The sequence below is a fragment of the Pithys albifrons genome, chromosome Z, assembly GCF_047495875.1.
Source record: "Pithys albifrons albifrons isolate INPA30051 chromosome Z, PitAlb_v1, whole genome shotgun sequence".
NCBI classification, from domain to species: domain Eukaryota; kingdom Metazoa; phylum Chordata; class Aves; order Passeriformes; family Thamnophilidae; genus Pithys; species Pithys albifrons.
The window spans coordinates 74,813,523-74,835,477 of NC_092497.1; the positions used below are offsets into that span (position 1 = coordinate 74,813,523).

Here is a 21,955-nt window from a genome sequence, read left to right on the forward strand (position 1 = left end):
CAGTTAATGCACCTGAAGAAATGTTAATAACATCTTATCCTAAAGCACTTTCAGTATCTCTCCAGCTGATGAATAAAAAAAGTACATATAAACATTGCAGGAGTCCTAAGAAATCTGTATTATACCATGCAGCAATTATTTCTTGACAATATCAATTATTTATAATCATCTTTCATCATAAGAACTATCATAACTGCAGAAACCTTTTCTCCAGTGTAATTTTATTAGGGGTTCCTGCCATCATATCAACATACAAAACAATCAGGATGTTGACATATAGAAATGTGAAATTCACTATACAAAGATAAGGCTCAAGTTACAGGTATATTTTCCCCTTACACTCCATGAAATAAAACCATTTTTAATTCTTCCCAGAGTTGTGTTTATAAATGTTAGACAAATCACAAAATAGATTTGAAGTACATAACATTTTACAATATAATCCAAGCACAAACAGAAATACACAATACTGTACCTATAGATGCTCCATAATCCAAGTCTGTCTTCCTCATTATTAAAATACGATACTTCTGCTTTTTCTGAATATGCCCAACCATATCCTTCTGTGTGTATGACATGGTCCTGGTGTCTAATTTATAAGACCCTCATGACTTGCAGTTAAATTACATGGATAGATGAGAGAATACCAGGAAGGAAGGGGAGAATATTTAAACATTAGGTCTGAATGTATGCACATGGTTAGTAAGCATAGGCAAATGTGCACTCATACTGGCATTTAATCCTACATGAACACTTCACTGCACTGCAGACTATGTTTTCAGGCAACTAAGCTATTTTCTGATAGAATTAAATCGAGCATTGCAATACTCCTACTTCTGGAGTGCTGTAATTCAAGGGACAAATCTGTAAGATCAAACTTTTTTTTTCTTTAAATATTTACCAGACTTCATAGGAGTCTGTACAGAACCATGTCTCCACAGTCCAGCAGGATGTCAGCTCTCACAGCCTTCACCACTCAAAACAACTTTTCTGACACTTTTGTTTAGAAACAATGCGAGTGAATAATCTCCTGTTAAGATCAAATGACTAGTTAGTTCATTCTCCATTTCTATTAGGCAAATCAATTATTACATCATGGGAAAGGGTCATTTAGCTGCAAGTAGCACAGGTAGAGATACACATCAAATAACTAATCAATAGTGATTCTTCTGGGGAAGAATCTTTTGGCAAGGACAAAGACAAGAGAAAAAAAAGGCAATTGTTCAATTTAGTCTTTGTGGTGGGAAAATGAACAGCAATTCAAAAGTTTTCAACTGAGAAAAGGAACTCCCAAACTCTATAACTGTTCCGTTGTTTAAAAACTGGAGAAGGTTAGAAGGGAAATCCACTAAGAAAAATGTCATTTTCAAACTAGAACTTGCAAAGGCTTACATGAGAAAACCAAGCAAACCAGATTCTCTGATGTGGAAACTAAAGGAATTTATTCAGATATGTGGTTATAATGCATTAAATGTACATCTAATATGTCTCAAATGTACATCTAATAGCCTCAAATATGTCTCCAATTCATAAATGTCTAAGCAGGAGAAAGACTCTGAAGACAAACTCAGAGCTCCCTAGTTTAAACATGAAACAAGTCTGCACTAAGACGGGAGGCAGAAGGAATAAAAACTTTCTAGTCTTAAATACAACCTCTGTGGTATATTTGAGGGCCTTCAAATGTTCTCAGTATTGACAAGATTTTACTTAAGCATATTCTCTAAGTTATATTGGAATACCTTTAGATATACAAATCCATGTTACACAAACAGCATAAGATCTTGCAACTGGGCTAATAATAACAAGGGTAAGTATGCTGCTATATGTGAAAGGAAGCATATTAGTATGCACAGAAAATATATTGTCTTACAGATTAGTAATAATGGGCATCAAGGATGAAGATGCATCTCAAGTTTTTAAGCCTTTAACTATGAGCCAGTAGAGTATTTTTATGTCAACTTTATAGCCTAATGCTTTGCTTTTAAAAAGGAATATGAAAAATTTATTCCTTTTTCTCCTTTTCCTGTTCTTCATAGTTTTCAAAAATAAGTTGTTCACCTATTGATTCAGTTTTGGCTCTTTTTAACCTTTTTTTCTTTTTTTTTCTTTTTTTTTTCCTACTTACTATTATTGTCTTCCATGTTATGTACAATAATCTACATTTAAACTGAGGACTCTGCCTTCCAAACATACTTGGACTATCTTGTAAAGACTTTCTACAGCACTGATAAAGTGGAATACATTGAATACAACCTAACAGACAAGAGGAAGGATCATCTCAGTTCTGCTCACTTCCCCAAGCTTTACAGCTGTGCCTTTCAGAAATTCTTCTGCATATTTGCTGTCCTTTCACCTCCCCCAGGCAGCCCCTACTGAACTTGAGTGAACTTTCTGTTTCCCAAACACAGTCCCTCTGTACAGAGCTACACTAAATTCAATCATTCTCCAAACAATAGTTTAAAAACGAATAATTGCTGAAACACTAAAAACACCCTACATGCCCTTGTGCATTATTCTTACCAATGTGTACATTTAAATAACATCATAGGTTGTCTTTTGCTAAAAACTTACGAAAGTGTTTTAAACATATAGAAATGTAAAAAAGAAACAAACAGAAAAACAAACAAAAACCAAAAACCCAGCATAAACACTGCTTGTATAGGCATTGGTTAGAAGAGATTGTTGCACTAAGGAGTATATTCAAAAATTTTCTTTCAGTATCATCCAGTTTAGTGTTATGGATTGAAAGCTTAAGGACACTGAAACTTATTGTGACCCTATCTTACATAATGTAATAGATGAGCATGAATTCTGAAATGTAATTAAAATAAAGCTTCTTTTTTCTTATTGAAAGGTGACTGTATAAGCCTGTAACTAAAACAGCAATTTAAGTATGTCAAGAGAATTTAAGAACCTGAAGAGTCTGTAATGACCTGTATATGAAGGCAGCTACCAACTGATGGGCCCAGGAGCAATATGGACAGCGGGCACTAACTGAAATTCTGAATATAGCCCTTAGTTGTATCATATTTATGTAAAATTTAAAAGCTGCCCAGCATATCACGCATGAAATTTAGTTTGCAAGCCACCCATTGCCTAAGGGGGCAGTAGTATTCAATATGAAACTGCTGAAACTCCGGCGTCTGACGGATTTCGTGGAGGAAAGAAATTTGAAGGTCCGACTCCAAGAGAACAAGAAAAAGAGGGAACACAAACAACAACAGTCCAAGGCCTACAAGGAAAAGTCTGGAGAAACTCTTCACAAAAGCATTCACCTCTATGTTGCCCATTAGAAAGTCATAGCTCCACCTGAGTGCTCTCCGAGCTGCTTTCAGTTCTTCCTCCTCTGCAATTAAAAATGCATTTTCATCCACTTCAAGTTCCTCAAATGAATCTGTATCATCTTTCTCATTCTCTGCTCGTGGACAGGTATCAAAAAGCATGTCAATCTCATCATCAACAGGGGTGGGCAGCAAGCTGGCACTAGGACTGTATACCAGTTCTGAGATGGTCAATGGTTCCTCTTTCATCCTCTCTTCCTGTTCAGTGTCAAAATCAACATTCTCCACAGTATCCTTAACTGGGGAGCTTGAAGTCACAGGTACTGAAATCTCATCTTCCTTTGGCAGTTGGATATCTGAAAAAAATGAAATTAAAACAATGACCCTAAATTTCTGGTGCCCTGGTGGCAAAATTTCCAATAATATCTACCAGAGGTTTGGAAAGAAAATTCTGCAATAATCTTGCATATTGAAACCAGAACATACACAATTACCAAAAACTGTTAAACCTTTCTGAAGAGGGCAACATCTTTACAACACTAAAGTACAAGAGATCTGCTTAATATTGTCTGATGCAACTACCACCACTAATGGTGTAGGGCAAAACAGAAAAGAGAACAGCTTATTTTCTACTGGCAATCTGACTTTTGCTATGAATGAATGCCTACTACATGTGTGAATTGGTGCTATTTGATGTATAATAATAATAATAACAACAACAACAACCACCACTCACTTTATTTCTTTGAGATGAATGAGTGTGATAAATAGGTGAGGTTGAAAGCTTTTAATGACATTAAAAAGAGACAAAATATTATCATTGATTTTAACCACAGAGAGAACAAAAGGAAGGAAGGTCAACACAGGATATGAGGATGCAGTATCATTGAAACAGTGTGAAAATGCCTCACCTGTTAAATAGCTCCTTCTCATGTCTCAGGTTTTTTCTGGTTAGCTAGTTCTTCATACTCAACAGTCTCTTTTCTCTCTCCTCTTTAAATTTTGTTCTTCCCTTTTACAAAGTAGTCTTTTTCATGACCCCACTCTCTGCCCAAGCACCCTCCTCTCAAAACTTACTCTCATTTTTCCAGTCTACTACTAACAGCAGTGAGTCTGAAAAGAGGACTGTTTACAGCTACATCAACACTGCAGTGACTTGTTGTTTATTGTCAGTTGCAGGACCAGAAGGGAGAAGAGTTGACTACAGATCTCCCTTACAGAGTGATGTTAAGACACTTTCTCATTGTAATTTCCCTTTTAAGTCTTCAAAATGGACCAGACAGATCTCTTCCCCTCTAAATTGTTATCTTTTCCTGTTCTCTAGATCTCACTGGCCTTACCATTTCTTCTTCCTCTAATTTCATTCCTGAGCAAAGTAGATTGTACAGCTAATTTAGGAAAATAAGAGTTTTTCTTTTTGGGTTAGCTATCTGATGTTTTTAATTCCTGAATTGGCTTCTCCTATGTTCTCATGGAGCCAGGGATTATTACCAGCACTGGAGAGAGAGAGAGAGAGCAGGAGAGGTCCTTTCCCACAGATGTGTAGAGCTGAAATGAAATCTTGTCCTCAATAAAGAAAATCCAGTCTTCTCCTCAGTAGTTTAGTTTGACTGCTTAGCTGTTTCTTGCCTCAACTACTCTATCCTCTTCTATCACAGTCAATCTAGAAATTCATCACATTTCAGCATGAAACATGTTTCGTGCTGAACTTAATGGTGTACACCAGTCTTTACATTAACAAACACACTTGCCACAGTCATCATGAGGTAGATACAAACTGACTGAAACTAGACATGACAGTGCACGAACCCTAAGAAGTGAGAACAGTTTTGTGGGATCTTTCTCCTAAGCATACTGTAACAGCAGGTAATGCTGGATCATCAAACCATACTGAGTTGTTTGAAAGTGCACTTATGATACCTTAAAATACAAAGGCAAAAATTTTTAAACTCTGGAGTCCAAAATTAAGCATCTACACATGTCTTTACATACATAAATACTACCATTTGATTTTCAAATGTCCTTTTCCCTTATAGGAGTAAAATTTAAGTTGAGCCCCTTACTTAGACACTGCAAAACAGTTTAAAGAATCTACTTTTACTCTCTCAAATTTGACAATACTGGCCATAGGCTTCTCTATTCCTGCTTAGGTGCAAGATCAGTAATATATCTTCATCATGTTTCTCATCAAAGAGAGGACAGCTGCAGCTACTGCAAAGAAACATCACCCCAGTGTTTGATTCTTGAGCCTTCTCATCTTTCCCAGAGTAAATTCCAGCTTGTATAAAATACACAGTGAACATGAACAAAAAAGATCATACTAACTTTCCTTAAAATTATTTTTTTCTCAAATAACTGGCAAAATTCTGACTTCAGGATTAACGTATTGATAGAAGGCAGGAACCTTTCCAGATCAGTATTTTCTGCAGAGGTTGCATTAAAATTGGAATGTGTGGCAATACTGAAGCAGGTATCAGTTACATTCCGCTGTTTAATTTCAACTGATAACAAGAATTTTCAACTCTTGTGTGTTGCTAAAACATAATAATCAAAGTAACATCATTTTACATCAGCAAATACATGTGCAAATAAATTATATATAAACATTGGAAAATTCTGAATGGGCATTAACATCTGCTAAAAACTTTTTTGATATTTAAAAAAATAAATATATAAAGCTGCTCTTTCTGTTCCTTCATATTTGCTGTTAACACCACAGTATTTCTTAAGTTAGGGACTGAGGAAAGAATTGGGGCATGGGCACTGCAACGGCAATGTGATTTCACAGAAAATTTCCAGCCCTATTATAATATACAGATAAGTATGCTGGGAAATTCATATTTTGACTGTGTCAAAAGACATAACTGTAGCATCTTTATGGCACATAACATTTACAATGCTTACATGGGCATAAGAAAATCATACTAAAGTACCAAAATTCAAAATCATTCAACAGTACAAGTAATAAAAGTAAATAAAGCAATAAAGTAATAAAAACAAGTTGAAAGAAAAAAAAATCTCAAATTGTTCCAAAGAAAAAAGAGAATACAAAAGCTAAAGCAAGCTCAAAGCCAAATACCCTTTATTTATTCTACAACACTGGAGCAAATCCTTTACTCCTGTCCATACAGAACAATTATTTTGCCACTTCCCTTATAAGGCTATAATTTTGACACATTTGTTGGCAAGATTTTGAAAAGTCTATTATTTCTTTAATAATAATTAAAATTTCCATTGTATTTAGATTTAAAGGACCATGACTTCAGTATTAAATTACATTTGAGAAGAACTTCTTCCTTTCATTCTTCATTTTATATTCTTACTGGCAATTTAAATTCCAAAAATCAGAAACATTTAACATAGATTACTGGAATATCAAGTAAGTTAACTCAATTTTATTTCTGATCTTATATTTCTACAGCAAAAATGTACTACACTTTTCTGGCAACTGGACAAATTTTACAGAGCCAGAGATCTCACTGTGTTTGCCAAAACTCAGTATTTCCCTTCTACCAAATACTGGGATTGCTCCAAACCTTTAAATTGCTAAAGCAGACAGGAACACGAACAGCTGAATAAGACATGATATTACTATGGTCATCTGCTGGGAACATGCAAGAAGACTGACATAAAAGTTGTCAGCTGCTAGTATTTTGAAAGGGACCAAAACGAGCAGCTGAGGATTAGCAGGATGAAGGGCAGCTCCAGCTCCACCATTCTTAAGAAGCTGCAGTTGCTGTAAACACAGCACTCCAGAAAAATGTGTTCTTTGCTTATTAAAAAATTCAGTTCACACATTGTCTGGTGGCCTTCACACAGCTTTACTTACCAGACATGCAAACACAATTACGTATCTGTAACAGCTTTCTATAGCAGAGAAAGGAACAAGTGTGAATATATCATTGTTATAAATAGATAAATGGAAAATTAGATACAGAACAGAAAGAACAATTCTAGAAACATACATATAAACAAGTAAGGCCAGCCAGGTGGCAATTAGGACAGATGTTCCTATCCTTTTTTCTACTTCCTCTAGAAATATTGTGTATTCCTCTGCTTATTTTCAATGTGGACAAAATTCATTTGTAGCATGAAAAGAATGACCTTTTAGAGGGAAGGAGAAGGTGACTTTCTCACATGAGCAAAGTGTGTGAATGTCACAAAGAAAATATAGGAGAATGAAAACAAAGTCTAGAATTGCACTAAACCCAAATATTTCTCTACACAGGATCTATCTCAAAGCAGGATCTGCTTCACAGCTAAACCTCCTGCTCTCAGAAATAAGAAGTCATAGATCTGTACCTACATCCCATGCCCATAGAAGACACCTATTCCAGCTTCGTAGGGAAAAATAATCAATGACCGTTTACAGTAGTTCCTTTTTAGGCAGTGACTTGGCTTTCCTGCTGGCCATTACTGTTTGTTTTAGTTTTACAGGAACTTCTAGAAGGAAGAAAAGCCCTGTCCCAGTTGCCAATTTACATCAGTTGCATGTCCTGTGACTCTGTGGTGTTACAAATCACCTCCAAACTGTGTTGTGCGTCATAGTGTTCAAATAATGTCACAGCTAGTGCAGCCACTGGAGACAACTGCTCTGCCTTTCACACCCCACAAAGGGCACCCAAAGCACAGAGACAGGAGCAGAACAGACCATGCAGGCCAGCAGGCATTCTGGGATTTCTGTCTCCAGCCTCCCTCTGGCCTGGAAGGAGCTTAAGCCAACCTTGTTGAGTCCCTTCTAGAACCAGGATTGAGGAGTCAAAGGACTAAGCAGAGTAGCAGGCAGAGAGAACTGAGTATCACGGGAGAAGGAATGGGAAGGCAAGATAGATCTGTCAGCACTTGAGAGAAAGAACAGGACCTGGTGAAGGGACTGCAGCAACTCAGGATCTAGCACCAGGCCAAGGACAGCAAGGCTAAAAAGAGATGGGCTCAAATGTGAAAGCTTAGCAACCAAGAAAAAAGGGCAGGCTAGACATTTCAGCATCCTGGCTCAGGTTGGGTGAGCCCTCCTGGCAGAAGCCAGCCTTATTCTGAAATGGTCACAATTGCAAGGGGGTTCTCCCAGGCAGTTAGGCCTCATGCCATGAGTTTTGCACAACCTAACTCCCATCCACAGGTGCTGTTATATACATTTTATATGCTGATATATGTAATTTATGCATGTATACCTCAAAAAGAATCACATACTATAAACAATACTACAGAATCAAGGGTTTTAAGAAACACTGTAGTGCCAATGCACATCTGTTATGATTGGTGTCATAGTAAACTAACAAGATGGCTTGTTTTTATTTGGAGCCAGCATTTAATCTCTGGTATGTAACATAAAAAACAAATCACTATTAATGCTTTTCAATTTTGCTACTATTTTTGAATCAAGGCAATTAGGTGCATTCTCAGAGGTGCTTCGGTTTTAATTGAGTTGCTTCTGTTTGCTTCTGAGACACTTCTTTTTCCCCCACTGGCTCTCAGGGACAAATCACTGCAAGAAGCAGGTTCTCCTATATCTACTGCACTTACTCCTTTCTGATTATCAGACGCCAAAAGAGTGAGAATATTCTTGTCTTTGCAAGGACATTCTCAGTTAATTTTTTGATTAAAAACTCATTTCTGAAATGAAGATTCAATACAAAGGCATACAGGTACATGAAAACTGAAAGCATTCAACTTATATATGAAAAAGTATCAAAAGTAAACAGTACCACAGAAAGCATGGAAAAACAATTTCAAAATGGCTTATGACATTAAGGAAACAGACATATGCATTGACTAAAGGGTCAACTGATCTTTAGCAAAAGGATTTCCTAAAAAACCCACCACTTTGGTTTGGTTGCTGTCTGAAGCAACACTGAAATACTTTTTGTTCCTTGGGTTGCACTCCTCCTATGTGTAACGAAAAAGAGCTGAATTAGACTTTGTCCATGGGCTACCTTCCTTCACCACCGTCAGTACTCAGTTTATGAAATTATTCAGTATACAGAAAAATAAACCAAATAAAGTTACAATCTGGCAGACGTGGTGGCAGTAAAATGCTGAGCTGTCTCCACTACTCTATTCAGCTCATATTCAAAATCTACTACCAACCTATCTGCTAGTTTAACAACTATTCAGTTTTTTCAGAAATTATCAGAGCTCCAAGATATTTGTTCCTGTCACAGTCCAAGAAAAATACAAGAGCAAAATTCTAGTCCTTCATTTGTTACCAACTAATAAATAAAACCACAATTTTGTGTAAGATAATACAACAAATGTCAAATTTAAGCTTCTTCTCATTCACTCTCCAGTTACAACTTTCTGTCAGTAATTTGTCCTTATTCTCTGCTGTACTTGGTGCAACACAGTCCATTCACAGTACAATTCCTTTGCAAGACACCACTGTTAACAAAACAAACTAGGGGGAGGAGTTTTTTAAAAAAGGGGTTTGAGTAAAATAAATGTAAATTTACCAGCCCTTCTGGCTGTGATCTTGGAGCCATGTCGCAGTAATCGAATACACACTTCCTTGTTGCAGTGGTTAACCATCCGCAAATGAATGCTTCTCTTGGTTTGGATTTTTACAAGGCATTTCACCATTTTTACTATTATTTCCTCTTCTCCAAGTCCTGCAAAGGCTCTATCTGTACTAGCTTTGACCTTTTATATTAGGTTCCCACTGAGTTTTGAGAGTCACTTTCAATGAATCAAATGACAAGCTTCTAATATGGCCAGCAGGGAATAGAACCAGAGGTTATTTTTAAACATTTCCAAATACCTCATAACATACAATACAAACTTTCACAGCATCCATCTCAGTCAGCAGTTGCTAGTGTAACAGCTGAACCACACACACAAGCATAAAAATATCTAGGGCATTAAAACATAGTGCAATGAAAAAAGATGCCAGCATTTACAGTCTGTTTTTCACAGAATAAATGACACTGTTCCCATTGTTTTTCTAAAAAGCTTCAATTTGGCCGGTGATACCGGTTTCCCATCACTTCCTGGGAATTGTTTTGGAACAAACCTAGATAGAAAGAAAAATCCTATGCTATGCTTACAAACCATAGCCACAAGGCAAACCAATGAGATGAAAACATTTTTGTATCAAACCGAGAATGAAAGCTGACCTGCCCGTGTATAAACAAGAAGAGAAAATTCCTAAGTCTGGGAAAAATTTCTCTTTACACATGTGCTCCAGTTCCCACTTGTGGACAACTACTGGACATATTCATATACAGCAGAAAGAAATGTTGCTTTAGAAGGCTGGGCACTTTTCTTTTTCCATCCAGTAAAGACAGGCAGGTTCCTAAAAATGTCATGACGCACATATGCTGTCTGCTGCTAACTTGCTCCAGCTGGAAGCTGGAAGGCAACCACATGCTCAACATTACACTGTCCTAGTGAGAAAGAAGCTCTTCTGGGCATACTGGAACCACAGAGAGGAGACAAAGGAGTGTTCTGGCAGGAAGGTAGTTTCTCACTTCCCAGAATACTCAACTGTAATGTTTACAACCTGTTATGCTATTTATCTGAGTCTTCTTTACCTGATGTCCTTGCTCCCTCTGTACCAAAAATCAGTGACATGCATGCAAACATGTGGAAAAGAAAGGGGTAGGAGAGGGAGTCCTGAAAATACATATTTTATACCAAGCAATTTCTCCCATGAAAGACAACATCTTCAATGGAGCTTCTATAAAACATCCTTACGGTGTCTCCTTTCCTCACCCAGCCTGTATAGTACAAATGTGCAGCAGTGGTCCTGTTTACTCCTGCAGACCACACATTTCTCTCTTCCCTTCCTTCTCTGCATACACTTTCTTGTGCGTGTGAGCAAACATCAAGTGCCCCTTCACTATGTCCATTTTGTCACCACTTCAAAAGTAAGATTCTGTCTGCTTTTCTTATCTTTATTCCCATAACTGTTGTAGCAACTGAAACAGGATCATTAAAATCTCACTAAAAATGGTTGAGTCTTCATTGCCTACACAACTACAAATGCAGGAAAGCATCAATTCTTACACAAGTCTAACTATTCATTAGCCACAGGAAAGCCTAAACAAAGACACAGTGTCACCCGGGCAAGTCTGTGAAAGATTTCCAATACCTGAAACATTTTCAAATGCTTCATAATGTACATTAAAAACTTGCATAGCACTCATCTCATCTAAGAGTTGCTAAAATAACAGTTGAACTACACAGAAGCATAAAAACATCCAAGGCCTCAAAAATTTGTGCATTAAAAAAGAAAAAAGCCAAAATGTGCTGATGAATAAATACGTAACATTTATGTTTCATGTGACCATGCTCGTGCAAAAGACTGTGTGATTTCAAGTCACTCCCCATAAACCATGGAAACATAACTAAGGCCAACTTCTGTTGAAATCTTATAACTGAATCAGCAACTCCCTGTTTCTACTAACTCTCAGCAAGAGAGTACCTACAAAAAATAAAAAAAATAGTTGTACCTACAAAAGCTCCACATGCCTCTCCTCTAAAATCAAAGCTTAAACTGCTGAGCACTCACATACCCAGACAGAAAACTAGACTGATGGTAGCAATTGTGTGCTCATTCCCATACACAGAGTCATTAAGGTTGGAAAAGGTGTCTAAGATAATCAAGTCTAAACATTTGCCCAGCATTGCTGTGTTAACCAAACCATGTCCCAGAATACCACATCCACATGTCTTTTGAACACTTCCAAGGCTGTCGATTCAACCAGGTCCTTGGACAGTCTGTTCGTATGCCTGACCACCTTTTGGGGGAAGAAATTTTTCTTATATCCAAACTAAACCTCCCCTCGTGCAACATGAGGCCACTTCCTCTTGGCCCATTATTTGCTACCTGGGAGAAGAGACAACCTCACTTGCCTACAGCCTCCTTTCAAACTCATTTTCTCCCAGCAAATGACCCCAGCTCCCTCAGCCATTCCTCACAGGACTTGTCCTCCAGACCCTTCACCGGCTACATTGCCCTTCTTTGAACATACTCCAGCACCTCAATCTCTTTCTTTCAGTGAGGCCCTCACCAGGGCCAAGTGCACAGGGTCCTTTCCATGGTCCTTTCTCTATGTGTGGTTAAATACATTATGTTTCTTTTAGTAGTGCCATAGGGATTCTGTGACTGCCTTCTTTTACCATCTGATTTTGGTGAGAGAGATTACTGCCTGTCCTGATCAGCTGGCAATTATTTTGCAGCTGGTAGTTCATTGTATCTGGATTTTCTAGCACCAGGTGGTATCAGGGCTTCACATATTTGAGTAGACTGCCTTGTTTTAAAAAAAAGGCAAAACCATACCTCTTGAGTTGCAGGATATTAATGGGGCGTTGACAAAGTTATGAAAACTTCTTTTAAGTCATTTGGGTTTTTTGTGTTCAGATTTCATGCATGAGTTATTTGGCTAATAACACTGACTTTTGCCTATGGAATAACAAAAGTGAAAGTATAGTTGAGTAAACCTAGACATGTAGAGAGATACCAAGGCTGTTTCATATGTGTAGCAGACTAAAAGCAGTCTCCCAGTGCCGTTGTGTCACTCTCAGGGATAGATGCCTCACCCCTCCCCACCTCCTGCTCATACCCTTACCCTCATACAGGACCTTGACTGACCCTCTCTGATGAGCCACTGAAAGGTTAAGTCAGGCACTAGTAAGATACTATAAAGTGAGGAAGTTGTTCTTTGTTTTGGGATTTTTGTTTTGTTGGGGGTTTGTTTGGTTTTGTTGTTTTAAATTTGTTGGTTTGTTTGGTTTTTTTTTAAAAAACTCCTCCCAGTTCACACTGGGGTGGTTAGTGCTGGTGCAAGGGAGAAGACTGGACTCCACAGAAGTGGATTAAGTACATGTCAACAAGAGAGCCAGCATCAGTGTCAGAAAGCTGTGAGATCAGTTCAAGCTGCAATTTGATAATATAGCCAAGTTTGCTGCAGGAAAAGACTGCAAAAGGCTAAATACTGTTAACTTAGCAGCTGGTGGCATTTAACTACACATAAAACATTCTACAGGAAACCCACCAGCAAATATTTCTATTAATTTGTAGTAGTAACAACAATCTGTCTGACTAAAAGGAAATAAGATCTTCAACTAAGTAATACTAACACTGAAAACAAGCACTGTCTGTTGAGCGTAGAGCAGTAAGTCACCAGTTTCCAAAAATGGATTTCCTTGCTCACAGCTGTCAGTGGAGTACAGCAGTCTTACAAGCAGCAAGCTGTTGTTACTCTGCAGTGGTGGGAACTGCCTAGCAGAAACACAGTGGTGGTATTTGGCTGCAAGAAAGTGAATTCTCATATATAAGTATTTCACAGCAGAGGTAAACAAGTAATTGTTAAAATTAACAGCTACTACTGCTAATTATGATAAGCTATGGACACAGACAATCTAATTCACACTGTTCTTACTATAGTCAATGTCAAAACTCCGAAGAATTAACAAAACATGTTCACATGACTCCTATAAAGTGAAATTAGGATATACTCCCATGAAAATTAAGATACTTGCTCAGCTATGTTCTGTTTCCCATTAAATGCCCATAACAAACCAACAGCAAAGGTCACATTTCTCAACTTCTGAAACAATGACCTCATTACATTACAAGGAAGAACTACTGTCAGGTTTTGTTTGGTTGGCTTCCATTTTTATCAGGAAAAAGCCAATTATCCTCCTTTAAGCTGGCTAAGATAGTCACATCATTCTTTGTAATGACTGGATCTCAAAAAGAAAGAGGTTGAAAATTATTTTTAAAATATTGAGAAAGAAAGAAATACATGGAAAACATTGTTCTACAGAAGGCACTCAAACTGAGCTTCCAATAACATCCCTTTTTGTCAATGGCATTAAATTAGCAGAAAATCTTTCCTAGCTGACCTTCAAAGAACATCCCTTTTTGTCTATAAAAATAATTTAGCAGAGAGTTTTTCATAACACTAATGCCTAAGGGTTTTTTTAGTTTTGATTTTTATAAGATTTTAGAAGTAACTGTAATGAATGTAGATTTTAGTGTCCCAGTATTTCTAGTAGCTTAAGTTCAATGTTTATACACACTAACCCCAGCTTACATCAACCCCTCAACATTCCATTAGCTGTTTAGTCTCCTTTTCAAGGTAAAAAAACACCTCAAGGTCTGCACCCAGAGATATGAACATCAGCAGAGTGGCCTCCAAGCCCAGAACACTGGAAAGGTTCCACGTGCCCTGTGTGCTCCCAGGAAGATGAAGATGATGAAGAGGGAATCCCAGACTCCCCTAGACTTAATTCCTGACGGGGTGTGCCAAGGACTGGAGGGAGCAGAACTGGGGGATTGGTGAATGGGGATCGGATGGACATTATTACGAAAACCATGGAACCAACATTCAGGAGTGTGCATGAATTTGTATTCCTGTAGGCCTTAAGTCTGGAATTAAAGGACTACCCTTTATATCTTAACTCACACACTAAGTTGGCTGGAGTCCTGTTTTCTGCAGTCTCTTTAGGCAACACATTAAAACAGAAAGAATGAAATATAAAAGTCAAGGGATGCAAGGAAAACAACATACCCAGCAGTAAAGTACCAGTTTTTGCTTCAGTCACTACTGAGTAAAATGGTGCTATGTTGAGACTATTTATTTCCTAAGATACTTTTTGCCTGAGAATCTAAATGAAGCTTTTTGAAACAGGAATTATAACAGCAGTAACTTTCCTGACAGTGAATTTCACATAAGGCTTGCGCACAATTTCTTGAGATAGCAATCATTTCTGAGTATGACATGTGGAGGCTTAATGGTATACTCCTAAAGGAAATTACTAATTTTTTTTCTATATCACTGAGTCAGCAACACACCTTTTTCCATATGTTTTATAATAAATACTGGCAGGAATTGGATAAATGACTCACCTTCATCTAATGGAACCTCTTCCTCCTCACAGGGAGAAGGAAGGAGAGGCTGTAGAGGTTCCATGTTGATTATGAGTTGCTTGTTCAGTGAGGGAGAGCTGCGACTCTGGGTAATGCTGGTTCTAAAAGAACAGGGAAAACAGGGTCAGTTTACTCACAGGGAAACAATTGCAGTCCAATAGGTCTTATCTGCCTAAATTACACTAGGCCTTGAGCTCTGCACACTGAACACTGCTTTCAGCCATGTTATGTTACACCTCCAGCAGATAGAAACCTTTAAACATCCAAACAGTAAGAGAGGTTTTGTGCTGGTTTTCTTCCTTTATATAGCCTGACTACTTTCATGTTAGGCAGGATCTCACTGTGTTGCTTCTCTCCACAGTGCACAGCACACATTAGTATTTGGCTTCACAGAAAGGGAAAGCAGAGAGGATACAAATAATTTTCCTGATGTTTTTCCATTGCCTTCAGAACTGGGTACAGGATTTGTTATGGCTGAGCACTGCAGACCAAAGACTAAAGCAGGAACAACTGTATTCCTTCAGTTTACAGATGCAGAATGCTCCTGCTCATTCCCACATATCCAACATGCTGCCTCTACACCATGCCTCCAGCTGCCCAGGCTGGTTTTCTTTCTTGTCTTAGCTGGCACTAACAGGCTTTCCTGGTAGCAGGTGTTGAACATTCTCAGGAAAGTCTGAGGAATACTGTTGATCTGCTTCAGTCATGGGGCTCATTACCCTAAAAATATATTACTGAGAATATAAAATGGTTCTTTTGAATAACTTATTTAGGATTCACATGATACAGGCCTGAAGAAAGAGTCCTGCAAAAAATCTGAGCCATTATGTTATAAAATATTTATTTTTGACAAAACTAAAGATGAAATGGAAGAGAATTCTACTTGACTTCAAGTGGTACATAGCTACAGTGCTGAATTTTCACAAAATGCATTTCAAATTTGCAGAAAAACTCAACTTACAGTTCCACATAAGCAAACTGAACAAAGCAACTATTGCAAGTCAGAAGATGAAACTGTATGTTGCTGATAGTTTAGGTAAAGTTGGGACACAGATGCTCACCTCTAAGGTACATTAAATGTAATTAAATGCTCTGTGATATTAATCAAGGTTTCCTGATCAATTGTCATCTTTCTCTTTAACATCTGTCCAAAGACACTTATATCCTCATTTGCATTCTGTGAACAGTCTTTTAAAAAGGCAAAACACCAAAAAGCCCAAAACACATAGAATAAAATAAAGAGAAAAGGAAAGGTAGATACCAGAGCTTCTCTGTAACCCAGGACAAATTTTCACTATTCAAAAAAATTTTTCACTCAGATTATTGTCATTACAGTTACTTCAATCCAACATCCATAGGCTGGCTATGCAATCCCTGTATTTTTGTACTTGCTGTAAAGAGCTCTCAAGCAACTCCTACAATAGGATTTTTGCCTGGAAGCACACATAATGCCTCTACTCCGTACTTCTTTACAAAGATGCCTCCTTCAGGCATACCCTGGAAGCAAAATATCAAATCATTCAGCGCATATTTGCCAGAAGACCTTGCCAGGGTATTAATCCTGCATGACTAAACACTCCAACAGATTTTCAGTCTGCAGTGCCTTAAGTGTAATATACAAACACAAAGATACTGAACAGTACCCTCCTTTCAACTGCATGTTTCTTTCTCAATGCAGACATGGTACAACTGAATTGACTTGGAGGGTGGGAGCACAAGAAGAGAAAACTTCACATATATTTATATATGTATTTACCTTCAGTAAAATAATTTTCCCTAAATGTTTTGTATCTGTAAAGCTACCATTTCCGATACTCAAATCCTCTTTCACAGAGTAACTTGTTTCTAAAATCTCCCTTTTTCTTCAGCCAAAAATTTTCTATACTTTTTATCTACTTGTGCTATTAGAAGGACCACATACCTCTGTATCCGATCTTACAACTTCAACCATAAAAACATCTGAAATCATTACACTTTTCCTTAGTCCTCTTAAGAAACTCAATTTGAATCTTCCATAATATTTTAAATGCAAGCATTTTAAGGTTAATCATAAAAAATATACTTTGCTATTAAATCCATATGATGTCGCATCATAATCTTATTTTTCTTCTAATTAATTTCTTTCGGTACACTAAGTTTTAAACAAGTATTTAAAATAACTTTAAATACTGAAAGAAAGAAAAAGTAAAGTACAAGATAAAAATAATTTTATGTGAAAATCTTTTCTTACCTTAGAAAAAAGAAACCCCACTGAAAGTAGGCAACATTTCCTTATGTGAACTATTCTCATTCAACACACATTTGTGTGCCCAAGTATTTTATTCTGCCTCAATTATACATCTATATTCTGCCTTCTCTCTGCTCATTTAACACATTATAGACCTTCACTTAGCCCATTTTAAAATGTAATCTGGAAAAGCATACTCAAAAGCATCCCTGCATGGCTTTACTATCAATTACATGCTAGAGCTGGACAACACATTTTAAACATTTACTACAAATATATTCCTACCCTTTTGTAAAGAGAATTTTATCTCAAATATAGACAGAATAGTGATCTTCAATTGAAAATAAACCAAACACACACACACACACACACACACCCCTGAAAAAAAATCCCAATAAAAATAGGGATATGCCCATAGAATGTTCAGAAAGTTAAGTAATCTTTTTTAAAAAGTATTTTAAGTAGCTGTCCCTTTCTTTTCTGAAGTACTTTAATCAAGTTTTTAGCAATTTTCACCACCACTACAATGCGTGATAATGACCTGAAAGCATTAGTTTGCTTGCAAAGTCTAGCTACTTATTTCTTATAAGCCAAATTTTTCTCTGAAGAAAAGGATTCTCTGATATTTCTTTCTCTCTCCTGAATGAACTTCATGCTTTGTAATCTGACTGCATTATGGAAAAATTAACAAGTATACTTGTAAACACATACAAAACAGAACCTTTCAAAACCAAACAAGAACTAGGAATGAGATGAAAATATACTTTTCTGCCAGGATCATGTAATAACAGTTTATGGCATAACACAAAAAATAATTTAAGCCACCTATCTGACTCATTGACCAAACCCAGCTTGTGTAAGAGACAATACACTATTGTCAGAATTGTGTAATGCTGGCAACACATATTTCCCAAGGCTTGCATGCACCATTGTGGAAGCTCAGAATGATGACCATTATACCTGACAACAAAGGAAAGAAGGCAGTTAAATGCCACCCTGATGTCCAGTCCTGTCAGATCTCAGAAGCTCAGCAGGGTCAGCCCCAGCTAGTACTTGGATGGTAGACCTCCCGGGAATACCGGGGGTTGCAGGTTCTAGTCCTGAGGACTTCACTGTCACTGTCCAAGCTTGCTTGGCCGTGGCAGATGAATCTTAGGAGTTAAAGGGTGGGACCAGTTCTGCGCACACTGTGCCTCACCTAAAATCCACTGCGCAGGCTCAAAGGGCACACCCACATGGGGAGAGCTCTGCCCAAATCGTCGCTCATGAAGCCGAGCCATACATACACAAAGGAAAGAGAATTTCTCTGTAGAGAAAAATCCTCTTTAGTCCAACATACCTGTGAACTTCAGGAGGTTCCCTTTGGATTTTAGAGCTTGCCTCCACAACTTCTTTGGCTACTTTTCCACTGCATTAAAACATGATATAAATATTCCCATAAATAAAATACTAAGATATATGCCAAGAACTACTAATATACAAACAATGACGTTACATTCCAAAAATTAAAGAGAAAGGGCAAAAAAAATTCTTAAAAAGTGGATATATAAGGTCTCAGAATAAAACTGTGCTCCAGAGCTACTGAAGAAAAAGCAACCTTTTATAGTGGAACACTAAGAGTGAGACTGCATACCATCTCTTTAATGCACCCCTGTTTCACAGCTGCTCAATTGCAGTGGGCATACAATCTCTGCACTGGCCATCCTTGTTATTACAGAAGCTGTACCTAAAGTGGAGTTGTCTGCTGGTGAAACTCTTGTCTAGATGTCCATGTGAAGGCTCCTATTGATTTTATAAGTGACATTAAAGAGACAACAGAAAATCTCAAACTCTAACCTCAACTAGGTTGGAACAGACTTTCCAGCAGAAAAATCCCTTAAGTTGCCATTAGCAATTACTGATATTTTCTTACTTTCTGAAGTGATTTACCATAAACAAGAAACAGCAAACACTCACCTATATCGAAATCTACTGCCTTTAAAAAACATCTTGCTGCTGGACATCGTCTTGATCTGACTCGATTTTGCATACCTTGAAGAAAAAGAGCAGAGGTTATCAGATTTTCATGGGCATGATACGTAATAATGAACAAGGCAAACTACAAGCTTTGTTATTTTTATACCATAAAGTAATATTCAAAAATTGACCTTTCCAACCTTTTTTTAAGGCCTTAATGAAAACCAGAATATTGAAGCACACACAAAGGAATTCAGATGGCACAGAATGACTGAACACCAAAACAGGCATTACCTGGCCAGGAAAATAAGAAAATTAAATGCAGACACTTTCTGCATCTCTCTGGATTTTTATTCCCAGGAAGAAAGACTGTGGCACACCAAAAAACCCTAAGTCATGTGTTGTAACACTGCCTTGTTTGTGGGAAAATATGACTACTTCTGCTCTCCTGCTAGGAAAACAAAGAAATATTAGTGACAACTACTCTTCTCCCAAAGTACTTGCATTACCAATGTCTCTGTTCAGCCAGCTTCTTAGTAGCCTAGATCATATCCTTCTGCTTCTCTCCAATCACTAAGTACACAATAACCTTTCATTACAAAGATCATGGAAGAATACCTCAAGAAGGCCATTTCCTTGATATTCTCTGCCTGAAAAATGGCAAACTGATTTTGTACTGAGTGTCTCATTCCCAGATCCTAGTAAACAATCTTCTATGATTTATATCTATTGGAACATATTCACAGCAGTGAACCTTGGACCTGGATCAAGATGGACAAAAGCTCTGTTTTTCAAAATATGTCATGCAATCATGACCTTATCTTAAATTCCAAGTTTCAAACTCTTCTAAGCTGGTGAGAGGACCAAATTTAATTAGGACCAAGTGTCATTATAATTCTCACTATGTCTGCTCTAATCTTATCAGAACACCTTGTTAGTGTCATACAGAACATAAAAAATTGGATTTATCTAATGCTGTTACATAACTAATAGTCCATAATGCACGACTGTATTTCTCTGAAATGTGTGAAAACTCTTGTAATTTCAAAACCACTACATTGAGCCTTTATTTATAGACTGTTTTAGCTTCAGTTTCATGTTTGGAGGATTGCTGGTATTTTTCTGTACTCCATTCACTATTACTCCAGTTATTATTTTCCAGTTTGTACTCCAGGTTCCTCTCCATTTAATATTATTACCGATCCTCATTTTATTAAAGATGTCCTTTTGAAAGACCCACCAAAATATAAACAGGTGAGCATAATTTTAAGCAATGGTGCTAAAGAAATAACTCCACTCCCTAAAAACATTTGGAAAGTAGAAAAACAGATGAGAGAAGCAGTCCTGCACACACCAACGTCAGAGAAGAATGAGAGGGAGAAGGTGCTCCAGGTGTTGAAGTAGTGTCTACCCTGAAGCCAATGTAGAAAACCATGGCAAAGTAGGCTGTCCAATGCAGTCCATTACAGAGCAGATATCCACACTGCCGACTGTGGAGGACCCTGTATTACAGCAGGTTCACATGCTCTGAGGAAAAGCTGCAGCTTGTGGAGAACCCACACAGCGCTGGCTCCTGACAGGAGTTGTGGCCCATGAAGAGGAGCACATGATGCCGCAGGTTTGTTCTGAAAGACTGCAAGCCCATGGGAAGGACCCATGCTTGAGCAGTTCAGGAAGGAGACTGGAGCTGGGGAAAAGTGTGAGAAGGAAGGAACAGCAGAGAGAAACTGCAACTCCCATTCCCATCTCCCTAAGCTGCTCATGGCATGGAGGACATAGAGGAGTCAGAAATGAAGGAGTAAAGTTGAGCTTGGAAAGAAACAGGCAAGGAGTGTTTTTTGTTTTGTCTTCACTGACAATTTGAAATAGAGTGAGAAGGCAAGAAACAAATAAATTAAACTTACCCGAGTCAAGGCTGTGACAGTAAATGGTAAGCAATCTTTCTGTCTTTATCCTAACCTATGAGTTTATTTTATCTTATTTTCTCCCCTTAATCTGTTGAGGAGGAGGAGTGAGAGAGCAGCTGGGTAGGCATCTGGCACCTAGTCAAGATCAAACTTCCTACAGCCATGTATTTGTGACCAAAATCCAAACAGTTAATATTATGAGCATTTAACAACAGGAGCAGATAGATGATATTCCTATGAGTCTCCCTCAGAAATCTTTACCTTGAGCACTAATTTCTCTCCTTGGGGTGGGAATTGTTTTTTCTTCCCTATTTATTTGTAATAAAGTAAAATAAAACCACTCGAAGACCAATCACTATTTTCCTACTTGTCTATTTGCAATGGAAAACAGTTCCTGATAAACTTTATATTAGTCTTCCATATAGACTCTATTTAGACTTGATTTAGTCTCAAACACAGCAGATATTAACATAGAGAATTAACAAGTGTGTTGTGGCAGCTCATACTTCTTGTTGAAACAAAAGATGGACAGAATCTTCTCCAACTTAACGCACTATCATCCAGATAGGAAGACACACTCCTCCTATTTAGTTATTATTTACCCTTACAAGAGCCCCTGGTGTTGCTATGTGCCAACACAGAAAGAGTATTTTTTATAAAATATGCAGGAGTCTGTAAGGAGAAACTAACCAGCAAGAAAAAAAGATACATG

At 37.6% G+C, this 21,955-nt stretch overlaps 1 protein-coding gene across 4 annotated transcripts in view; it reads right to left on the reverse strand.

The window, feature by feature from the left end:
- Positions 1 to 214: 214 nt before the first annotated feature.
- The window catches only part of FRMD3 (FERM domain containing 3), a 142,913-nt gene continuing 121,172 nt past the window's right edge, over positions 215 to 21,955 (reverse strand). For all 4 annotated transcript variants that reach the window (XM_071581297.1, XM_071581295.1, XM_071581294.1 and 1 more), the window contains 4 exons: positions 19,337 to 19,411; positions 18,720 to 18,788; positions 15,133 to 15,254; positions 215 to 3,637 (listed from right to left, as the gene is read on the reverse strand). In XM_071581297.1, the coding sequence (XP_071437398.1) occupies positions 3,042 to 3,637; positions 15,133 to 15,254; positions 18,720 to 18,788; positions 19,337 to 19,411 (862 nt within the window). In that variant the 3' untranslated portion in view covers positions 215 to 3,041. The remainder of the gene's footprint in view (positions 3,638 to 15,132; positions 15,255 to 18,719; positions 18,789 to 19,336; positions 19,412 to 21,955) is intronic.